At 45.0% G+C, this 21,164-nt stretch overlaps 1 protein-coding gene across 3 annotated transcripts in view; it reads right to left on the bottom strand.

Annotated features, from left to right (window-relative positions):
- The window catches only part of kctd3 (potassium channel tetramerization domain containing 3), a 98,445-nt gene that overhangs the window by 6,723 nt on the left and 70,558 nt on the right, over positions 1 to 21,164 (bottom strand). The window contains exons 16-20 of one of the 3 annotated variants that reach the window (XR_014620858.1): positions 13,317 to 13,413; positions 11,159 to 11,373; positions 10,786 to 10,924; positions 6,344 to 6,466; positions 1,474 to 3,989 (exon numbers count right to left, since the gene is read on the bottom strand). Coding sequence is in view for 2 of the 3 variants with exons in the window: in XM_084337912.1 (XP_084194038.1) it covers positions 3,410 to 3,989; positions 6,344 to 6,466; positions 10,786 to 10,924; positions 11,159 to 11,373; positions 13,317 to 13,413 (1,154 nt within the window). In the remaining variant the exon portion in view is untranslated. Of the gene's footprint in view, positions 1 to 729; positions 3,990 to 6,343; positions 6,467 to 10,785; positions 10,925 to 11,158; positions 11,374 to 13,316; positions 13,414 to 21,164 lie in introns of those variants that run through there. The other 2 variants (XM_084337912.1, XM_084337913.1) reach the window with 2 other exon arrangements.

Below are 21,164 nucleotides of genomic sequence, written 5' to 3'. Positions count from 1 at the left end.
TGGGTTAAAATAGTGTAACAGAACCATTCTAGAATCAGGCCCAACAATGGCTGCGGTTACATGGTGACTTTTAATTCCGAATTATAACTTCGGAATTAAATCATTCGGATGTAAAAAAAAATCATGCGAGTTTACATGTCAAATCTTAATTCCGACAAGGTGTTTACATGAAAGTCACTGTCTAATCGGGAGTTTTCGAGTCATCGTAAGGTTTGGGGTTGGGAAGGCTTCTGATTGGGTAAACGTAAACAGGATGTTAACGTCATTACGTTTACCAGAAGTAAACAAACCAGCTGCGACCGGTATTCTCAGCTACTGTGCTAGCGTACCAAACAACATTAACCAGACTCTCGGTGTGTCTATTCTGCTAACGTTAAAGGCCTCTAAATGCTACAGCAACTTCAAAGCAACTGCACCACAACATCGACAAAGCAAAGGTGTTGCAGGCCTTTATGCTTCTGCAACATCGACGCACAGCCTATGTAACATTGTACCCCGTATATAGCAACCCATTGATAACAAGCAGACAAATAAGCATAATTTTTACTTCCGGGCGGGGGGTTTCAAAATAAAAGCGACGTCTAAAAGCACCGTAAATACGTTTATTCTTTACAATATCTACCGTTACACGAACCTAAACTAATCTAAAGTTAGTTTAGGTTCGTGTTAACGTTAGATAATGTACAAAATAAACCTATTTACGGTGCTTTTAGACGTCGCTCTTTTATTTTGAAATCCCCCGACGGAAGTATTATAGTGTCTGTTGCTAGCAGCTTGACTTTTGCCGGCCGGTTCTGTGCTTTTTCTAGCTAACGTTACGTATCATCATTAGTTTCCAAAGGAGAGGAGAGAAAGACCGCGGCTCACATGCAGCTCAAACTACCTGTTGGAATAAATTAATTGATTGATGTTTAACTTGTCCCTGTGTGTGTCCAGTCATTTCGACTAGCAAACGCTGTATCTAACGTTACCTCAGGATACCATTATATTTAGTTGGTTAGCTCTGTAGCTATTTTGTGGATAGCATTTTGTATAGCATCAATACTAGCTGGCTGGCTACAGCTTTATTTACTAAATTATGGAGGCTTTTTAATCGTCAAGGTAAGAGAGGATTTGTCATGATCAACTGAAGGCGTATGCTATGGAACAATATGTGCCCCTGTTCGCGATCATCTATGTGTACTGTAGCCTATGCGCGATCATGCGCAGAAAGACCGGGGGGAACTAATTCCGAAAAAGCGTTTACATGGACAGAAAAAGCTTTAATTCGGAATGATAAACGGAATAAACCGGCCACTTACATCGGAATGGATTTTATTTCGGAATGGCCATTTTCATTCGGAATTAAGTATTTTCAGATGTTTACATGATAACTTTAAATAGGATTTAACGTTAATTCCGAATGAAAAGGGGAATAAACTGTCCATGTAAACGCAGCCAATGATCTGTTTACTTTCCACAGCTGTTCCTTACCCCCTTTTACCCAGCATGATCACCTCACATTGCAGAGAAGACTCAATGGGAATCAATGGATCTCCTGCTGCTAATACACCTAATGCAACTCAACAGACCTCCTGTTTCTATGGATCACATAAACGATGCTTCTCTTGTGCTCGTCTCCGATAGTGGCGCACGAGATGGTTACCATTGCATTTGCGCCGGCAATCCTCCACCCAGAGCACCGGATCGGCTCTGGCTTTTCTCTTAGGTTACGAGGGGTTACTTTAACCCTCCCGATTCTTAGCCCCTTTCGTGACTGTGATGCACCAAGTGAATCCACAGTCCCTTGCTCCTCCATTGGGAAATCCCATAATTAACTGAAGAACTGGTCCTCCGCGAAACGCTCGTTGTACAAATATCGCAGAGAAATTTCAAAGGTACGCACAGTTGCACGAGGGTTTCGACAGAGAAACGCAATGGTTTGAAAGCTCGGTGTTGCTAATAAACATTTTAAATAATTTTTATAAACTGGTCAACACAGCTTTATTTTCGCCATTGGGTGCCTGATGCGCATGCGCTGTGATCACAGTGCAGGCGCATCAGGCAGCTAAAGCCGTTTTGAGCAGTGTTGACCAGTTGATAAAACATTTTTGTTGTTTATTAGCAACACCGGCTTGACATTCTTTACACAGCAATCAAACCTGGGTCGGCGACAGGGGTGCGTTGGTCATGGGATGGGGTTGCACGCCGAGCAACCGGCTCTGTGAGCAGAAGCACGCACATGCACGCGCGTGCACACAGGAATGCGCTGCACTCGACTGATGCGCCAACTCGCCAAGTACCCACCTGGCTACTTTGCATATCAATAGCTCAGGTCGTCAGGTGTGTTCAAATACGTCCTCAGATACATTCACACAAAACGTGTGAATGAAATGTGTTACATTCCATTCCTAGAGGCAATTAGACATTGTCTTTAGTCTGTGCGCACGCGAGGGAACATTTGTGCGCATGCGCGGGAGCGTGCGCACGCACCCGGGAGCGTGCGTGCACGTGGCGTCATTAAAACACAGTGCAACCAGGTATGAAATCACCAACGCACCACTGGTCGGCGACACCAATAACCTGGCGTAAAAACCTGCACTTTGTAACTTTCCCAAACAATAGCAGCACCCTGTGGCTGTGAACGGTAACTACACAGTGTTTTACAGCTCAGCCCCAAATCCCTGACTTACAGTAGATTGCTAAAGAAGCGCTATTATTCCATAAAAAAGTTACATAGTGCAGGTTTAACTTTAAAGTTGAACACCAGCCAAATTAAGCATTCCAACATGTTATTTCCATGGAAGGTTCAGTCAGTATTAGTGAACATGAGCTACTCTCTCCTAAAGCCAGAAGTCACAATGAATGCATTTTTGGACCCACAGAATGTTAGTTTTTATGCCCAAATGAGTTTCATTCTACAGTAGTGTTCTCAGTTATCAGTTCTTTCCCAATTAATTGTCTATATGGAGGAGCTTCATACTTTATACCTGATGACATCACAAGTTTGAGTCTTACTTCTGTCTCAGATCATAGGAATAACATGTATGACTTCTGAAATTGGCATAGTTCCCCTTGACATTCCTCATACTACCATTCAGCACGCTAGTAGCCTACTCACTATATATACTCGTTTTTGGAGTAGGCATCATGTTTGATACCAAACGGCAGATGAGAAATCATCCTATACTAACCCCCACCATCCATCTACAGTGTGTGTCAGTGCTATTTAGGGTAATAAGTAGGTGACATTATATCATTTAATTATTGGAATGGAATTGTGAGTAGACTTCTGAGGAGGTGGGTACAGGTTGACACAGGTGGTTATGCTCCACCGTTACAATGCTGCCTTAGACACCAGGTATTCCCATTCCATAACTCCTCCTTGAGATGTTTCCATTGCTTGGTTAGGGGGGGGTCTGTCTGTTGTTCACAAGCTGCTGTCCTGATTGGAGGGCTCAGGGGCCGACTTCCTGTGCCGAGGGGAGGTGGAGGCCAGTTTGGTCGGGGACAGGGAGGCTGTGGCAGAGGAGTCGCTGCCACCTCCCTCTGACCCCACGGAGGAGGAGGCGGGGAGGGAGGAGAGGTACGGGACAGGGGGAGCCCTCTTCCTCCCCAGAAACATCCCTCCCTCCAGTACCCCCTTCTTCCTCACCCCTCCATCTGCCTTACTCCCCTCCCCTCCCCCTAACCCCGCCCCCTCTCCGTCTTCGGGCTGCGGCGGGACCTTTCGCCGCACGTCTCCCTCCGCCGCCAGGCAGTCGGCGGGTTGCCGTGGAGATTCCGGGAGGCCATCCGCAGATGGAGCGCTGACGACAACGATAGCGGTGGCCGTGTTGGGGCTGGCACTGGCAGGTCGGCTGGTGGCCCAGAGCTCCATGGCGGAGGCCCTCCTCTCGACCTCCTCCGGCCCGTACTCACCCAGGGAGCGCCGGACGTCCAGGGCTGGGCAGAGGCCCACCTCTGTGCTCTCCGTCATGCTGCGTCCGAAGCTGAAGCTCTGGAAGTCTCTGTAGGAAATATGTATTTATAGATAAGGATGGATGGATGGATGGATAGAAACATGAATTGGTACAGTAGGAGTGTGAAACATTTGACTTTCAGTCACCATCCCATTTGATTATAAAGGAACTATAAAGGAAGGAATCCGTCTGTCTCTCCAGTGTTTGCCTGGGAGATGGAGCCTGGAGAAAAGGCAGGCTGAGGGACAGAGACTGTTGGTAAGGTCTGTGAGATATGGGGGGCTTGGCAGCTGAGGACCAGGATATTGTAATTGATCCGGTGGGAGACAAAAAGCCACTGAGGTGATGTGGTGCCAGTGGAGGTATTTTAGGACTGAGGTGATGTGGTGCCAGGTGGAGGTATTTTAGGACTTAGGTGGTGTAGTGCCAGTGGAGGTATTTTAGGACTGAGGTGGTGTAGTGCCACCGGAGGTATTTTAGGACTGAGGTGGTGTGGTGCCAGGTGGAGGTATTTTAGGACTGAGGTGATGTGGTGCCAGTGGAGGTATTTTAGGACTGAGGTGGTGTGGTGCCAGTGGAGGTATTTTAGGACTGAGGTGATGTGGTGCCAGTGGAGGTATTTTATGACTGAGGTGGTGTGGTGCCAGTGGAGGTCTTTTAGAACTGGGGTGATGTGGTGCCAGGATTCTGTGTGGGCTAGAAGTCATGCAGATGCGTTCAGGACCATTTGGAGTCTATGGATGGAGCTGACGAGATGCCATAGATGCACATGGTTTCTGGCGTTAGCATGTCTCTGATGTAGCATGTAGCATCTTCAAAGCAACTTCCTAACCATTTGACAACATAGGGCCATTTAGATTATTTTGTATGTGAATTATATCATTCTGATGCAGCCGAGCTCTCAAGATACAGAACACGTTGGTAAGTTTGATTCCAAGTTTTGATTTCCACTAGTATTGATAACAAATGCTAACAATTTCTACTTAAAATAACTCAAATGCTAAAACACTGGCGACAGTTATTTTTGGATAGATTCAAATAACTCCCAGTTTGTGACAAATTAGATTATCATCGTAAACAAAGTGAACTGTTCCTTTAACTCTTTCTGCGCCAAACCCGAGATAGTTCGAGTTTCGAATCCAACCGTTGAGCGCCAAACCCGAGATAGTACAGGTTTAGATCCTTTTTTCCCCATTCTAAACACTCACACGGACCTTCCTATGTCTCCCTGGCACCGCTGTTAAAATTGCAATAATGATCGAATCCCGACAGGTGGCAGTATCACCTACCTTTTGAACTGGGTCTCTAAGGTGTCTCTCAGTGCCTATGTGCCTCTGGCTGGAGGAATCCCCTCCCCCTCAAAGTGAAGCAGTACACAGCCATCTGTCGCAGATTTGCTCACCTGAAACCTATTGTTTTCCGTATTCTAGCCAGGCCCAATGCACACTGTCTAATGGTGATTGCGATGGAACTACTGGGATTATTCATTTTGGAGTACCTTCTTACAAAGGTAAGGTCTATTTTAGGTCTATTTTACCGAACCTAAAACATGCTTTCATATTGATCACAGCGTCGTATTTTTCCGAACCTAAAACATGCTTTTGGTAATTATCGCAGCTTCGTAAAACGAACCCCCCCCCCCCCCCTTGATGACTTTGTGAAGACACATCTATATGGTATATACCTTTGATTTGGAAATAATATAGGTTTCAGGCGAGCAACCCGAACGATTTGCGCATATGCATATAACACGTCATATCTCGCGATCTAGAAAACGAGACTGGATTCTTTTGAAACGCGGCGATGTTTAGCATGAAATAGCGCACAAACGAAAGTATGTATAAATTAACAGGTTTGTCAGTGTTGGACTATAAATAGTGCCTGTCAAATGAGCCATACTATACTATATATACTATAATATAGAATATACGATGGGTCCGCAAACATTGTGAAAATGGTCAATAACGCTGGCGCCAGGGAGTAAAGATGGGAAAACAGCGTGGCAGTCAATGAGTTAATGGCCTAATGGTGGAGTTTGACTTGAGACCATTCTTATAAAAGATTTTCCTGAGTTTGTTGCAATTGATAAGATTCTATAAATGTGATTTAATGTTGTTGAGTGTTTCTTTTGATGTATGCATTTGTATACTTTAAATATGTAATAGATAGTCTATAACTACATGTTTAAAGCCAGGGGACATAATTATTATGGGAAATGGGTTTTGCCTCATCATTATATGGATTTAGAATGTTATTATGTTATTTAGGCTCTGAGGGAAGATTAGTACATTCCAGGAAGTTGACCCAGGAAGAGTCTCGATTGATGGGGTTTTGCCATAGATGGATGGGTCAACCTCCTGAAGGTTACCAACACAACACGCTCAATTGGTCCTACAAAGTACCGGTAACTGTGGAAGGACTCTGTGCGCCGTGCACGGGCCAGCAGGGGACTCTCTCTGTAGGGCCGGAGGGCTCCGTAGGTAGCCTGGGCCTCTGGGATAGGCTCTGGGGTCTGGAGTTGAAGGCTGAGGGGTGGTAGGGAGCAGGCAGGGAGGCGGGGCCCGAGAGAGGGGAGGGAGGGAAGGATGGAGAGAAGGTGGAAGAGAGAGGCAGAGAGGGAGAATTTCAGGAAGTCAGTTTAGTCAATATCAACTAATCCACACTGAATTAGTTGACTTTTAACACTTTCGGGGCCATTCACGTATATATACGTTATTGGGCGCCAACGGTTAACGGTTATCGTTTTCCCTTTTTTCCCGATTTTAATATCCTATTCAATGTCAGGGACCTGTATGTTGCCGTTAAAAGGCATACTGGGACTCCGAAGGTGCAGTACCGGCCAGATCCTGCTAGTAGGCAGTATCGAGAGTGCAGTAAACCCTGTTCCAGACCGGGTGTAACACTCAAATGTCTCCGGACGAACTTTTCTAGTAATGGGTAACCTAGGGCTTCACTCGATGTCATTATGAATTGAAAATTATGTAAACAAGACAAAAGTCTTTCTCTGGTCTGCATCCCCTTAACAATTGTGTGTATTGAGCCGTACTGTAATGTACCCATTCTGCAATCTGTTAATAAAGTTTTCAATCAATCGGGCAGCTACGTGGCGTAGTGGGCAAGGCGCTCGCCACGAATGCGGAGACGCTGGGCTCGCCTGTTCGAGCCCAGCGCTCCACATTGCTTTCAGTTTAGCTAGTCGTTCATACTAATACACATTGGCCGTATTAGGGGGTGGGAAACTGATGGGTGGGGATCGGGCGTTGTGGACAGCGACTCCTACAGGTCGGTTGGTGCGCCTGCGCAGTAGAATCAGGAAGTGTCGGGGGCAGCGTGAGCCTCCCACGCGTTACTCCTCGCCACTGAGAGATCGAGCTGCGCAGGTGAAAAGATGCGACTGCTGTTACCTCAAGTACCGGAGGGGACTTGTGCTATGTATGACTTAGTCCACATTGCAGCCGGCTTGTGGGAGGCAAGAAACAGCGTTCGTGACAGGGGAGGGTTGAATTGGATGATATGAAATTGGGATGGGAAAAAAATATAGAAAATGGGAGAAAAAGTGGATAAAAAAAAATTCAATCATTCAATCAATCAACACACTGCGTGGTCTATAATGATTTAACATCTGAGACCCTCCCAGTGCAATGCGGTGTCCCACAAGGCTCTGTTCTGGGCCCTTTGCTATTTTCGATTTACATGCTACCCCTCTGCAATATCATACGCAAATTTGGCATAAACTTTAATGTTTACGCTGATGACACCCAATTATACATACTAGGATGTCCGATATTATCGGCTTACCGCTATTATCGGCCGATATTGGCATTAAAATGTGATATCGGAAATTATCTGTATCGGTTTTACATTTATTTAACCTTTATTTACCCAGGCAAGCAAGTAAGAACAAATTCAGATTTTATTTATTGTCAAAAGTATGCATAATGTTGTGTTAATTCCACGACAAGAGATATGTAATGTTAATTACCTGAAATTATTCCGTTTTTGGGGGGGGGGGGGGACCCTGCATATATCGGATCGGTATCGGAAATTAAGAGTTGGACAATATCGGTATATCGGTATCGGTAAAAAAGCCAATATCGAACATCCCTAATACATAGCCAAACAATTCCTCCCAATTACAAAATCTTGAGGCTTGCCTGCTTGCCATTAAAAAGTGGATGTCGTAAAACTTTCTACTCCTTAATGTAGATAAAACTGAGATGTTAATCGTTGGCCCCCCAAACCACAGAGGCCTGTTTGAGGACATCTCCCTCAACTTTGATACTTGTCATGTATCTCAGAGCTCCACCATAAAAAACCTCAGTAATTTTTTATTCCCCCCTCTCATTTAATGCACAAAAAAAATGGCACCAAAATTGCCTTCTTCCATCTTCGTAATATAGCAAAAATCCGCCCCATTTTAACTCTGGCTGATGCTGAAACCCTAATTCATGCTTTTGTCTCATCACGTCTAGACTACTGTAATGCACTCTTTTCAGGCCTACGTAATTCAAGCATCTAAAAACCTTCAACTCATGTAAAATGCAGCTGCACAGATACTAACTAAAACTAGAAAATGTTATCACATCACACCAGTTTTGTCCGCCTTACACTGGCTTCCTATTCTAGCCAGATATGACTTTAAAGTGCTACTCCTCACCTATAAAATTTTTAATGGGCTCGCACCGCTCTATCTATCCAATCTCATATCTTGATACTCACCCGCTCGTGCTCTGCGCTCACAACATGCAGGGCTTCTATCGATTCCTAGGGTTAAAAGAAATCCGCCGGCCACAGAGCCTTTGTCTACCGCGCTCCCTACCTGTGGAACAAATTACCTGCCGTCATCAGGGGCGCCTGCTCTGTCGCAGCTTTTAAATCCCTGCTTAAGACCCATCTTTTCTCTCTCCTTCAACCTACCATGATCTCACCTGGTCGGGGACTGACCCTTAGATTACTCTGTCTAGTTTAGTTAGGATGTCTATTTGCTCCCATGTCTGCTTTTCTGCAGACATGGGAGAACCTTTTAACCTCTGTCTCTGTCTCAACCGGTCCCATGGAACAGCTTCATCCCCCCTCCTGTCTGGCCTGCAGCGCTGAACCTTACCTGCTCTGCCCTGACCAATTCTGAGTGGTTTCTCCTGCCCCCCCGGGGCATACGGCCCTGAGCTATTGGCTTGTATCTCATCCATACGCTTGCAGTAGTTCTTAGTTCTATCTATTACTCAATTTCACAATTTTCTTATATACCGTACTTTTCGGACTATAAGCCGCGGCTTTTCCCCCCATTTTTCGACCCTGCGGCTTATATAACGGTGCGGCTTATATGTGACTTGACGTGACCAAACCCGAAAATGTAAAAATCTAAATATTGCTTTTTTGACTGCATTGAAATGTTATTTATCTGTTCCCTTATTTGCTAAACTTAATACAACTTGTAAATGAGTTAATTCTTGTTATTTGTCCGACAGTATTGTGTCCCAATGCTAATTACACATTAAAACACCTGCGGCTTATAGTCCAGTGCGGCTTATATATGTACACATCATTCAATTTAGCTGCTGCGGCTTATAGTCAGGTGCGGCGTATAGTGCGAAAAGTACGGTACTTTGATTCTACTGTCACCCTGTATGCATATGCTCACTACATGTATTAATTACCCCATCTCCACCCACTACAAACATGGGAACTCTCTAGCCCCTGTCCACAACCCCCCCCCCCCCCCATCTCTCTCTGAGTGGTTGTCTCGTAGTGTTGACCAAGATTGCAGTGACTGTTCTACGTGCACCACCGAGGCCATGGATCAGCTTCTTACCGTCTTCTGTCCGTGGTCTGTCAACATGGTTTAGACGTTGAGTTCATTGCTGGGTTATGTACTTCTATTCTATTCACATAATATGCTTACTATATATATCTATTCTATTCACATATATGCTTACCACATGTATCTATTGCTATGTCCGCCCATCATCACAATCACGCAAACTGTCTAACGCCTGTCCCGTCTCCCTGTCTCCCTGTGAGTGGCTGTCTTGTGGTGCTGACCGGAGTGGTGGACGTCCCGTGATGATGACCAGCAGGATGCAACCCTTTCTGCGCCGCCCCCATGCCTCAAATAGATCCGCTATCAGCTCTATTTTCAATCTTTCAAAATGTTCAGTTGCTATTGCATGCACTTATCTGTGTTTCATTACACATATGTGTGCATGCTTACCAACTGTTTCGCCTGTTTTATTGCAACACTACTATCACCGACATCTAAGAAGGGAGATCCCCCCTTGAGCGGCCCTTCTAAGGTTTCTCTCCTCCACATTGCCTGTGGTGCATTTTTTCCTATTGCTAGGTTTTAGTGAGTTTTTCCTTACCTTTGCGTGGGGTATGTCTGGGAGTGTTGCATTCATTAATTAATTTTAAATTGTCTGGACTTTATGGTGTTTTTGTTTTGTTCTTGATTTACTTTGATGTGTCTTCTTGACTTGTTTAAAGAAGACGTGTCCGGCCCATGGGGACATTAACATGTGTTGTCGGGCCTTACAAATACATTTCATTTGATTTGATTTAATTTACCAGGAACTACTTAGGTTTCCTTGTCTGGCTTTTCAATGTTGTTTTTCTTCCTGGCATTGTGTGCTGATTTAACAGTTAGTAACTGAAGTAAATTCTATTGAGTAAACATGTCTGTGTGACAACAATGGGGTGAACAACACAATGGGGTGAACAACACTAGCCACAGACTAGTCTATGTTTGTGTGTAATGTCTCTATACTGTATCTCTCTGCCTGCCTGCCTCTCTCTCTTATATCCATGTCTTTCTGCTGCCTCTCTACCTGTGTGTTTGGTAACTAACCTGGAACAGGACTCTCTGAGCCGTGTGTGGTGCAGCACAGAGGGGGCGGGGCTAATGTTGGGCGTGGCACAGCGGGAAGTGCTCAGGTCACACTGGTCCAATAGCTGCAGCAGCTCTTCCTCCGTAGGCCCGCCTACATCTGTCAATCAAAACCCAAAAGCTTTGAAACTCACACACAGACACATACCACACTAGGTGTGGATTTCTCCATGTTGTGGTAATACGTTGCAGTGAAATAGCAGTTTGCAATAGTATTGCAATATCAAATTGCGTTCATCACACGGCAGGATTCAATATTTTTTTTTATTGTATTTAATCTTAAAAACAAACGTAATGGAGGGGAGAAAATGCCCCTCCCCCACCCCTTCCTCACCCTCTATGTTCCTCTCCTCACCCTCTATCTTCCTCTCCTCTCCCTTGCTAGCGTTGTCCATAGCGGTGGTCAGGTCCCACATCTGGATGCTGCCATTGCCGTGGCCGGTGAAGAGGTATCGCCGGGGTCGCGACCCCATCCGGCTGGAGCCCTCGCACTCGCGCACCATGAAGCAAGATATGGTGGTGCCGTCCACCGACTGTACCTCACAGATCCTGACACACACACGCGTGCGCGCGCGCACACACACACACACACACACACACACAGGATTTATTTTGGTGACCCCACACTTAATGTATTGCATAATTTCAACGTGGAAATAAGGAATATTAAGATAAAAGCACACGTTGTTGAACTTGATTATGCATATTTATTAGAAAATGAAATTACAGCACTATGTTATCAATGAAATGAATGAATATTATCAACAAAAACAACGGAATTGTTTCTGTATACACATTTATAAAACAAGGCATATTTAGCCCAAATATGTTGCCAGAACATAAAAAAGAAAAGAAAATGCGTTCACATGCACTTTAAGAATAAAAAAAAAATAGACTTAATGGGAAGGGTGTGTGCTTGTATATTTGAACAGTTCCATGATACGTGGCTGCGTTGTGCTGAGAAAGAGGCGCAGATCCGCTTCTACTCTGAGGCGAGATATGTATTTATTTTTGTAATGTCAGTGCATTACACATCACTGGGTACTCGTTCCAGACAGATTTGCGAGGGCCTGTCCAGTGAACTTGACTTTCTCGTCACAAGAAAGATACATTTGCGCCTCCTGCTCAGCAGTGGGAGGCCTGCTGCGCCATGCGTAATGAACGGATCTAGGATCCAGTTGTCCAAATTGTCCGTGCTCTCTGTGTAATAGTTCCGAAATTGTTCACTGAGCCCTTCTATGTTCCATTTTAGCTGCAAGTCCAAACAGGTCTGTGTCCGGACCTTGTAGTCCCAGATTCAACGCATTGAGGCGGTCAAAGATGTCGGCTAGATACTGTATGCCAGCTTTGCCAGCCATTCGTTATCAGCACATTTATCTGCCAGTGGGTTGTTTTAAAGTAAAATCTGCGCTTCTTCTCTCTCTCTCCGCGCTTCTGACAACAAACCTATCCATTGCGCCAGCTCCTTAACAGCGCCTAAACTTAACCGTTCTAACCTTAACCAACTCCGAAACAATGCCTAACCTTAACCTTAACCTTAACCATGCCTAACCTTAACCATAGAAAGAATATTGCCATTCTCTTTGACAAACTCTAACCTTAACCAGCTCCTTAACAGCGCCTAAACTTAACCGTTCTAACCTTAACCAACTCCGAAACAATGCCTAACCTTAACCTTAACCTTAACCATGCCTAACCTTAACCAGCGAAAGAATACACGTTAAAAAAAAAATCACGTTAAAAAAAATATATTTTATGGGATTCGAACTCGCCAGCAAACGAGCTGTAGGATCCACAGCCATGCAGTGTTGCCAATTGAGCTATTTCTCGATACTGAATAAGGGGCGGTGACTTATATATATTGAGCTCCGCTCGTGTCGAACCAAGGCAGGATCTCATGCGCATGCGCGGGCACCTCGCGCGAGCACGCCGGCGCACGCACGCACCTGAGCGAGCACGCCGCTGCCGGTGCACGCACCTGGGCGCTGGGCGGCGGAAAATGAAAGGCGCATTACCGCACGCCACTACGGTAGAATGCTTCCGCATTCTTGCACTGCTTGCTTATCATTAAGGAACAGGCGTCCGGACCTTGTAGTCCCAGATTCAACGCATTGAGGCGGTCAAAGATGTCGGCTAGATACTGTATGCCAGCTTTGCCAGCCATTCGTTATCAGCACATTTATCTGCCAGTGGGTTGTTTTAAAGTAAAATCTGCGCTTCTTCTCTCTCTCTCCACGCTTCTGACAACAAACCTATCCATTGCGAGTGTCAAGGTTACACACAAAAGACGAGACGTGGTCTCCGCGATTAAATATGCGCAGGATGTAGTGAGATGTGTTGGGCTTGTCTCTCGATTTCTTTCTTTCTTTCTTTCTTGCCAATGCGCGACGCAACTGTCACCTACCCGCAACCCCACTTTGGGTCGCAACGCATAGGTTGAGAACCGCTGACATCGAGAAAAGAAAGAGAAAGGAGCAGATATATAAATATACCTCCTTCCAGTAGAGGAGAGGCGGACAAACAGTTTGTGGGTGATGGGGATGACTTTCTGGATGAAGACCTGCTGGTCGTCTCGCTCCCCAAACGGACCTGACACACAGAGAGAGAGAGAGAGAGAGAGAGAGAGAGAGAGAGAGAGAGAGAGAGAGAGAGAGAGAGAGAGAGAGAGAGAGAGAGAGAGAGAGAAATGATCATATTCACAGACTCCAAATTCCAATTGGCTATACTAAAACTCCTTAACATTGTCCTTAGCTCCGGGATCTTCCCCAATATCTGGAACCAAGGACTCATAACACCGCTCCACAAAAAGGGAGACAAATATGACCCAAACAATTACCGTGGGATCTGTGTCAACAGCAACCTTGGAAAAATCCTCTGTATGATCATTAACCACAGACTCACACATTTCCTCACAAACAACAATACATTGAGCAAATCACAGATTGGCTTCCTACCAAATCACCGTACAACAGACCACATTCTCACCCTCAGCACCCTAATCGACAACCAAATAAATAAAAATAAAAGCAAAGTATACTCCTGTTTCGTTGACTTCCAAAAAGCATTTGACTCAATTTGGCACGAGGGTCTGCTGTACAAACTGTTAGATAGTGGCATTGGAGGGAAAACCTACGACCTCATAAAGTCAATGTACACCAACAACACATGTGCTGTGAGGATTGAGGGAAAACACACAGACTTCTTCCCTCAATGCCGGGGGGTTAGACAGGGGTGCAGTTTGAGTCCAACCCTCTTCAACATATACATAAATGAACTGGCAAAAACATTGGAACAAACTGCAGCACCTGGCATCCCCCTAGCAAACACAGAAGTCAAATGCCTACTGTTTGCAGATGACCTGGTGCTGCTGTCCCCAACAAAAGAAGGGCTACAGCAGCACCTTGACCTTCTGCACAAATTCTCCCAGACATGGGCACTGACAGTAAACCTAAACAAAACTAAAATTATGATATTCCAAAAAAGGCCCAGCCTACAACAACAAAAACACAAATTCCTCCTAGACACAATTTCCCTAGAACACACAAAAAACTACACATATCTCGGCCTAAACATCAGTGCTACAGGGAACTTCAATCAAGCTGTGAACGACCTGAGAGACAAAGCAAGAAGGGCTTTTTATGCCATAAAAAGGAACATCATATTAGACATTCCAGTCAAAATCTGGCTCAAAATATTAGACTCCGTCATAGAACCAATTTCCCTATATGGTTGTGAAGTCTGGGGCCCACTTGCAAACCAAGACTTCACCAAATGGGACAAACACCCAATTGAGACTCTGCATGCAGAATTTTGCAAATCCATTCTCCGCACCCAACGGAAAACGCCAAATAATGCATGCAGAGCAGAACTAGGAAGATACCCACTAATCATAAAAATTCAAAAAAGAGCATTCAAATTCCACAACCACCTAAAAGAAAGCGACCCAGACACACTCCACAACATAGCCCTCACCCACAGAGAGACCCTCGATAGATGCCCACTCAGCCAGATGGTTCTGGGACTCTGCTCACAAACACAAGCAGAACCACCAGACAGTAACCACACTGGACTAAATCAAATTATAAGAAAACAAAAAGAAAACTATCTGACACATTGGAAAGAAACAACCCAAAACCAGAGCAAATTGAAATGCTATTTGGCCCTAAACAGAGAGTACACAATGGCAGAATACCTGAGCACCGTGACTGACCCAAAACTAAGAAGATCCTTGACTAGGTACAGACTCAGCGAGCACAGCCTAGCCATTGAGAAAGGCCGCCATAGGCAGACCTGGCTCCCAAGAGAAGACAGACTATGCACCCACTGCACACAAGATGAGGTGGAAACCGAGCTCCACTTCTTAACAACTTGCCCACTATACCAAGACATCAGAGACATATACTTCCCACAAATTGTAAACACCCAAAGAGACTTTGAAAACATGGACAATAACTCAAAACTCCCATACCTACTGGGATAAATACAAGAATGTGCAAACACAGCAGCAAGATTTGTGAGCTGCTGTGACAAGAAAAGGACATCCAGCGGAATGCAACCACCATAAAGACTGTACTAGAAATTCCGTCTGTAATGTACTGATTTATTTTGTTTTCTCTGTTTGATTGTTTTGTTTTGTTTGGCTTTGGCAATGTAAACGTATGTTTCCCATGTCAATAAAGCCCATTTGAATTGAATTGAATTGAATTGAGAGAGAGAGAGAGAGAGAGAGAGAGAGAGAGAGAGAGAGAGAGAGAGAGAGAGAGAGATTTTGATTTTATAAAAAACTTTATTTTTTACTAAAACTACACAAGATACAACAAAACGTTCAACAATAAAATACTCTACAACTCAACAAAACACAAAAAACAATAAAACAAAACAAACAACAAACAAACAACAAAAACAAACAAAACAAACCAAACAAAACAAAAAACAAAATCAATTAGGGACAACGATGCTGAAACTGAACCAAAAAGTCACTTTGAAATTTTCCCCCATAGGGAGAGAAAAAAAAAACTCCAAATGATCCAAAGTTCTGGGTGTGTCAGCGAGAGAGACACTGGATAGGCACTGTAGAAACCTTAGTCCTGAGACGAGCGTCTCTAGCTTCACCTTTCCCCTTTTGGTACAACACATCAGGCCTTTGTGTGTGTCCGACAGACTCCAGTCAAAACCGATCCCGTGGATAAACAGGGCCGCCTCTTCAGCCGACCCTCCTCCTTCAGCCTTACCATATATGCTCCTACCGTCCACCAGTCGTATATCATATGGCATCGATGATGTCGGAGGCCGAAAACAGAGCATGGGGACCGAGATGCACTCTGGACCGACATCCTCATTAGACAGGTTGTTACCCTCGCCTCCCCGTCCGAGGCCGCCTTTTCCTTCCTGGTTCAGATGCCGCTCCAACCTCACCTCCCACTCCCCCGTGCGGAGACTGGCAGCCCCCAGCGACCTCCCATCAATCAGTCTGATTCGAGAGCACAAAACCCTGATGAAACCCATTCCGAACATAGGGTAGAAAGTAACCAGCAAAGTCCGCTTTACCATCATCCTCCGAGGCTGAATCAGGAAACTGTCCATTTCAGCGTAGAACGTGATGAGCCCCACAGTCATACCTCCCAACCCATGAACAAGGTAATGGTGCCGGTAACATAAAAAGACGGTAGAGATAACAACCCCCATGACGACTCTGATGAAAGGTTTGCCGAAGGAGTATGGCTCTGCCTTCCCATCGGGCATGAAAACGATACGCTTCGCTCCTGTCTCTGAATCCTCCATAGTCCCAGTCTTTACAAAGTTCCACAACTGTATAAGAGTACATGAGATGAACAAAAAATGGCTCAGCCTCCTTGCCCCGGTAGTGGGACACCTTGAAATGTCCAGCCCTAAGTGACAACACACCAGTCCCTCCAATAAAAAAAAACTCTCATTTATAAAATAAAAAAGGTAAAACAAAAATAAATAAATAAAACAAACAAAACTACACCGATTCCACTCCGTCCTCCACCGTACTAGGGCCCCGCAGCACCTTCTGCACAATCTTCCTCATCCTGTATAACTCTGTGTCAACAAAACGACCATCTCCTTTAAACCTCATGTTTCTTTGCTGCCAAAACAAACAAATCCTTATCTGGAAAAAAAATGTCCACCTCTACTCCCTTCCTGTTCTTTGTCACCTGTAAAAACAGTTTCATTGCATCCATTGTATAGCAAGCATCATCTGAAGTTTCAGGATCATCGCTCCCATATTCCTCATCCCCACTCTCGCACATCTGAGACTCCGCCCCCCAGACACTCCCTTGTGTACTCTGTGTACTGCTGAGTTCCTCCGTCACACCTGTCTTCTTAGCTTGAGAGCTTGACAACCCAACTACTTCAATCTTCCTCTTCTGCCCAACAACCTCCACCCCCCCGTCCCCCTCTTCCATGTCAATAACCTCTACTTCCTCCACCCTGACCCCCTCAACTAAGTCCCTCGACCCTGTTCCCTCAACAGCTACAGCCACCCCAGGCACACTCCCCTCATTACTAACCCTTCCTGCCACCACCCCCCCCCCCCCCCTCATTTTCATCCAATTTCTCTGTCCCTTGTGTTCCAACAGGTCCACTTGCCACCTCTGTACTCCTTCCTGCCACAACCCCCCCCCTCATTTTCATCCCCAGCATCTGCCCCTTTTATTTCAACAGGTCCATCTGTCTCTTTTATTTCAACAGTTCCACTCTTCACCTGGTTATCCAACGCGTCCTGACGTACACAAGCCCCTACTACCACCCCCCCCCCCCCCCCCACTTTACCATCTCCACCATTCTTTCCCCGTGCTGCAATCCCAGCCGTACGCACCCCTTCCATTCCCTTTTCACTTCTATCCGGTACAATAACCTTCTCAGAAACCTCCCCACTACCCCTCATCCCCCCCCCCCCAACCCCTCGATTCCCACCCCAAGCTGCTCCTCCTTTCCTCATTGCACTCTCCCCCTCCTTTTCTCCCCTGCTCGGCCCCTCCCCAGGGCACGCTTGCCTCTGATGCCCCTCCCTTCCACACGCAAAACAGCGCATGTTTTGTGACGTCGCAAAAATAACATACTCAAACCTGTCTACTATTACTTTAAAATTAAGATCCAACTCATCATCACGTTTGTTCATTATAATGAACGTCTGCCTTCTGTGAGAAACCACATGCTGTAATTCAGGTGCCTTAAAACCCGAAGACATTTTCTTTAAAGGAGCTACAACTTTCCCAAACCTGGCAAGTTCCCTTAATATAAGCTCGTCACCCACCAACGGAGGAACGTTTGACAACATCACCTTTATGGCCGGTGTTGCGAGCGGCATTACAGAGACAAAAGTATAATTTATGATCAAACCATCCGTTATCAATCGATTTACTTTAATCAAATCATCCACAAAGAACACGACACCCCCATTCATCCTGGCCGCGGACTTAACGGCCGGAGCGCCTACTATTTTCGCAACAGCGAGACTACAAATCTCCACTGAACACGGAAAAGCTGGCGAGACCTTGAAACCATGTTTCCTGGTCAAGCGCGAAGTCCATTGTCACCGTGACAGCAGACAGCTGCCCAGGCGAACACCGACAACGCTACCAGCTCACCACCAACACACAACCAGTCAAATAAACTACAGTCTAATTCACAATTTGACAAACAACATAAAGACAGGAAAAGTTTAGAAAGACTCACGCGAACCGCAACCTCTCAGCAGCACCCACACTCACTCCACCCGCTCCACCATCCACACGCATGCGCACAGAGAGAGAGAGAGAGATAGAGAGAGAGAGAGAGAGAGAGAGAGAGAGAGAGAGAGAGAGAGAGAGAGAGAGAGAGAGAGAGAGAGAGAGAAAGAGAGAGAGAGAGATTTGATTTTTTAAAGTACTTTATTTTGTACTGTATGAAACAAAAACTTTACATCAAGCCTTTAAAAAAGACTTTACATCTTCAAGATAAAAAAAAACAATACAAACAAATAAATAAATAAATAGAGCTTCACATTCATAATGTTGTTAAAAACCAATTCATCATCAAAGACATCACAAATCACATTTCCATAACACCATTCCTGAGCAAAAGCCTCCAAATTTCCCATAGCTTTATAAAAACTGAACTCCAGCCAGACTCTAGCCTTCACATTACAGCACCACACTAACACTGCATCCTGGTCCGGTTTATCTTCCACTCTGTTTCTCCTGTTTACATAGACTGCAAGCTTAGCTTCCCCCACCAGAAAATTAAGCAGTTGCCATTTTTTCTTATTGTCTTTTTTATATCCTGCTCCAAAAATATAGCCAATAACAGAAAAGGTTTCACCAAAAAGCCTAAAAACGTCAGTGAGCAGCTCAAACAGCCCTAAAAGCCTGTTACACTCTAAAAACGCATGAAAAACAGTCTCAGTCAATCCACAGAAAGGACATTTATTATCCACCTCTGGGTTGATGATGGAAACAAAAGCGTTCACTGCCACAGCACCATGCAGAATCCTCCACTGAAGGTCAGCCGTTTGTTTTTTTAAAGGAGGTTTATATAAAACCCTCCACACAGGTTGAGTGTCATTACTTGCACACAGCCTACTCCTCCATAAAGTGTCCACTCTGTTGTTTAGCCATTTCTTATTAATTACTTTGACACAGTTTCTGTACCACGATTTCCTATCCATTTTGTAAAAAGCTGAACCCTTTACAAAAAGTAGGAGGACCAGACATTTCTCCCAGTACAGGGCTCAGGTAGATATTTGGAAACTCATCCTGTTTATCCGGTTTTAATGCTCCACTGCTGTATAATCTAAGCATGCCCAGCTCCTCAACAGTCAACCTCTGTCTCCAGAGATCCAGCACCCTGGTTGCATAGCGCTGCGACCTCAGGCCCAATAACGAACACACAGCCTGAGCATCCTTTAACTCTGGTCCTGCTGTGTCTGCCAGCCGTCTCAGGCGTACCACTTCGGCAGCACACAGCAGTCCAGTCAGCCCAGGATTTGCACAGTCGCCTATGTCCATCCTTGCACCGTGAACAAGAGGCTCCTCAAGTAACCAGTGCAACGATTTAGTAGAAGTATTTCTTGTGCACTTGAAAAGTGTCCAACATTTAAAAGCCCCCTGATAAAAAGGAGGAAGTGCATTTAACCTTAAAGTCGTCGGGTCTGTTAAAAACAAAGATACATCAAGTCCAAGACTATTTACTTGTCGAAGAATAAAAGAGGCAACTTCTCTCCAAACTAAATCTCTTGGTCCTAACAGATATCGCTGTATGAACTGTAGCCTCAAAGTCGCTGTCCTACTCGCTAAATGAACCAGGCCTTGCCCTCCCTCTTCTCTGGGCAAAAACAGAACACTCTGAGGAACCCAGTGCAGGCGATCCCAAAAGAAATCAACCATCTTTGCCTGCAAACGCACCAACATGCCTGAAGGAGGCTCCACACATGCCAGCTTATGCCACAAGGTAGAAGCCACAAGGTTATTTATTATCAGGACTCTGCCTCTATAGGAAATCTGAGGCAACAGCCATCTCCACTTAAACAGCATTCCTTCTACCTTCTCCACCACATTCTCCCAAATTTTCTGTACAATCGTGTCATTTCCAAGGTATAGCCCCAAATATTTAAAACCATCCCTTTTCCAGATCATGTTTTGAGGTAACACAGGTAATCTACTATGCCAGTTTCCCACAGCTAACGCCTCACTCTTCCTCCAATTTATTTAGGCAGAATACACAGCCCTAAAACTGTCAGCAATTCTTTCCAATATATTTACATCGTTTTGATTTTTTACAAATACAACTACATCATCAGCATAAGCTGACAAAACAATGTTATCTTGGAACCCAGGTATAGCTAAACCCCTCATCTCATTTCTCAATGATTGTAACATGGGTTCCAATGAAATTGCATATAACATGCCAGAGAGAGCGCAGCCTTGCCTAATACCCCTCTGTACCTCAAAAGGAGCACATAGAGAACCATTGAATTTTAACACACTCTCAATGTTCTGATACAAAACTTTCACCATAGCAATGAGACCATCGCTGAACCCAAAACTCTTCATAACACTCCAGAGATAATTGTGCTCAACGCGGTCAAATGCTTTCTCCTGATCTATTGAAATAAGAGCAGTATTCAATCCCAATGAATCAGAGACACCCAAAACATCACGAATTAAATATACATTATCTAATATTGACCTGCCAGGTACACAATACGTCTGATCACGATGTATGATCTGATCCATCACTTCTCTCAGACGGTTTGCTAAGGTCTTTGACAAAATATTATATTCACTGCATAAAATTGACACAGGCCTCCAATTCCTTATGTCCTGCAAAGTCCC

The sequence above is a fragment of the Notolepis coatsorum genome (assembly GCF_963971535.1).
Source record: "Notolepis coatsorum genome assembly, chromosome: 2".
In the NCBI taxonomy this organism is placed as follows: Eukaryota; Metazoa; Chordata; class Actinopteri; order Aulopiformes; family Paralepididae; genus Notolepis; species Notolepis coatsorum.
Note: the sequence above shows the minus strand (reverse complement) of the source record. Positions and strands in the feature narration are given on the sequence as shown.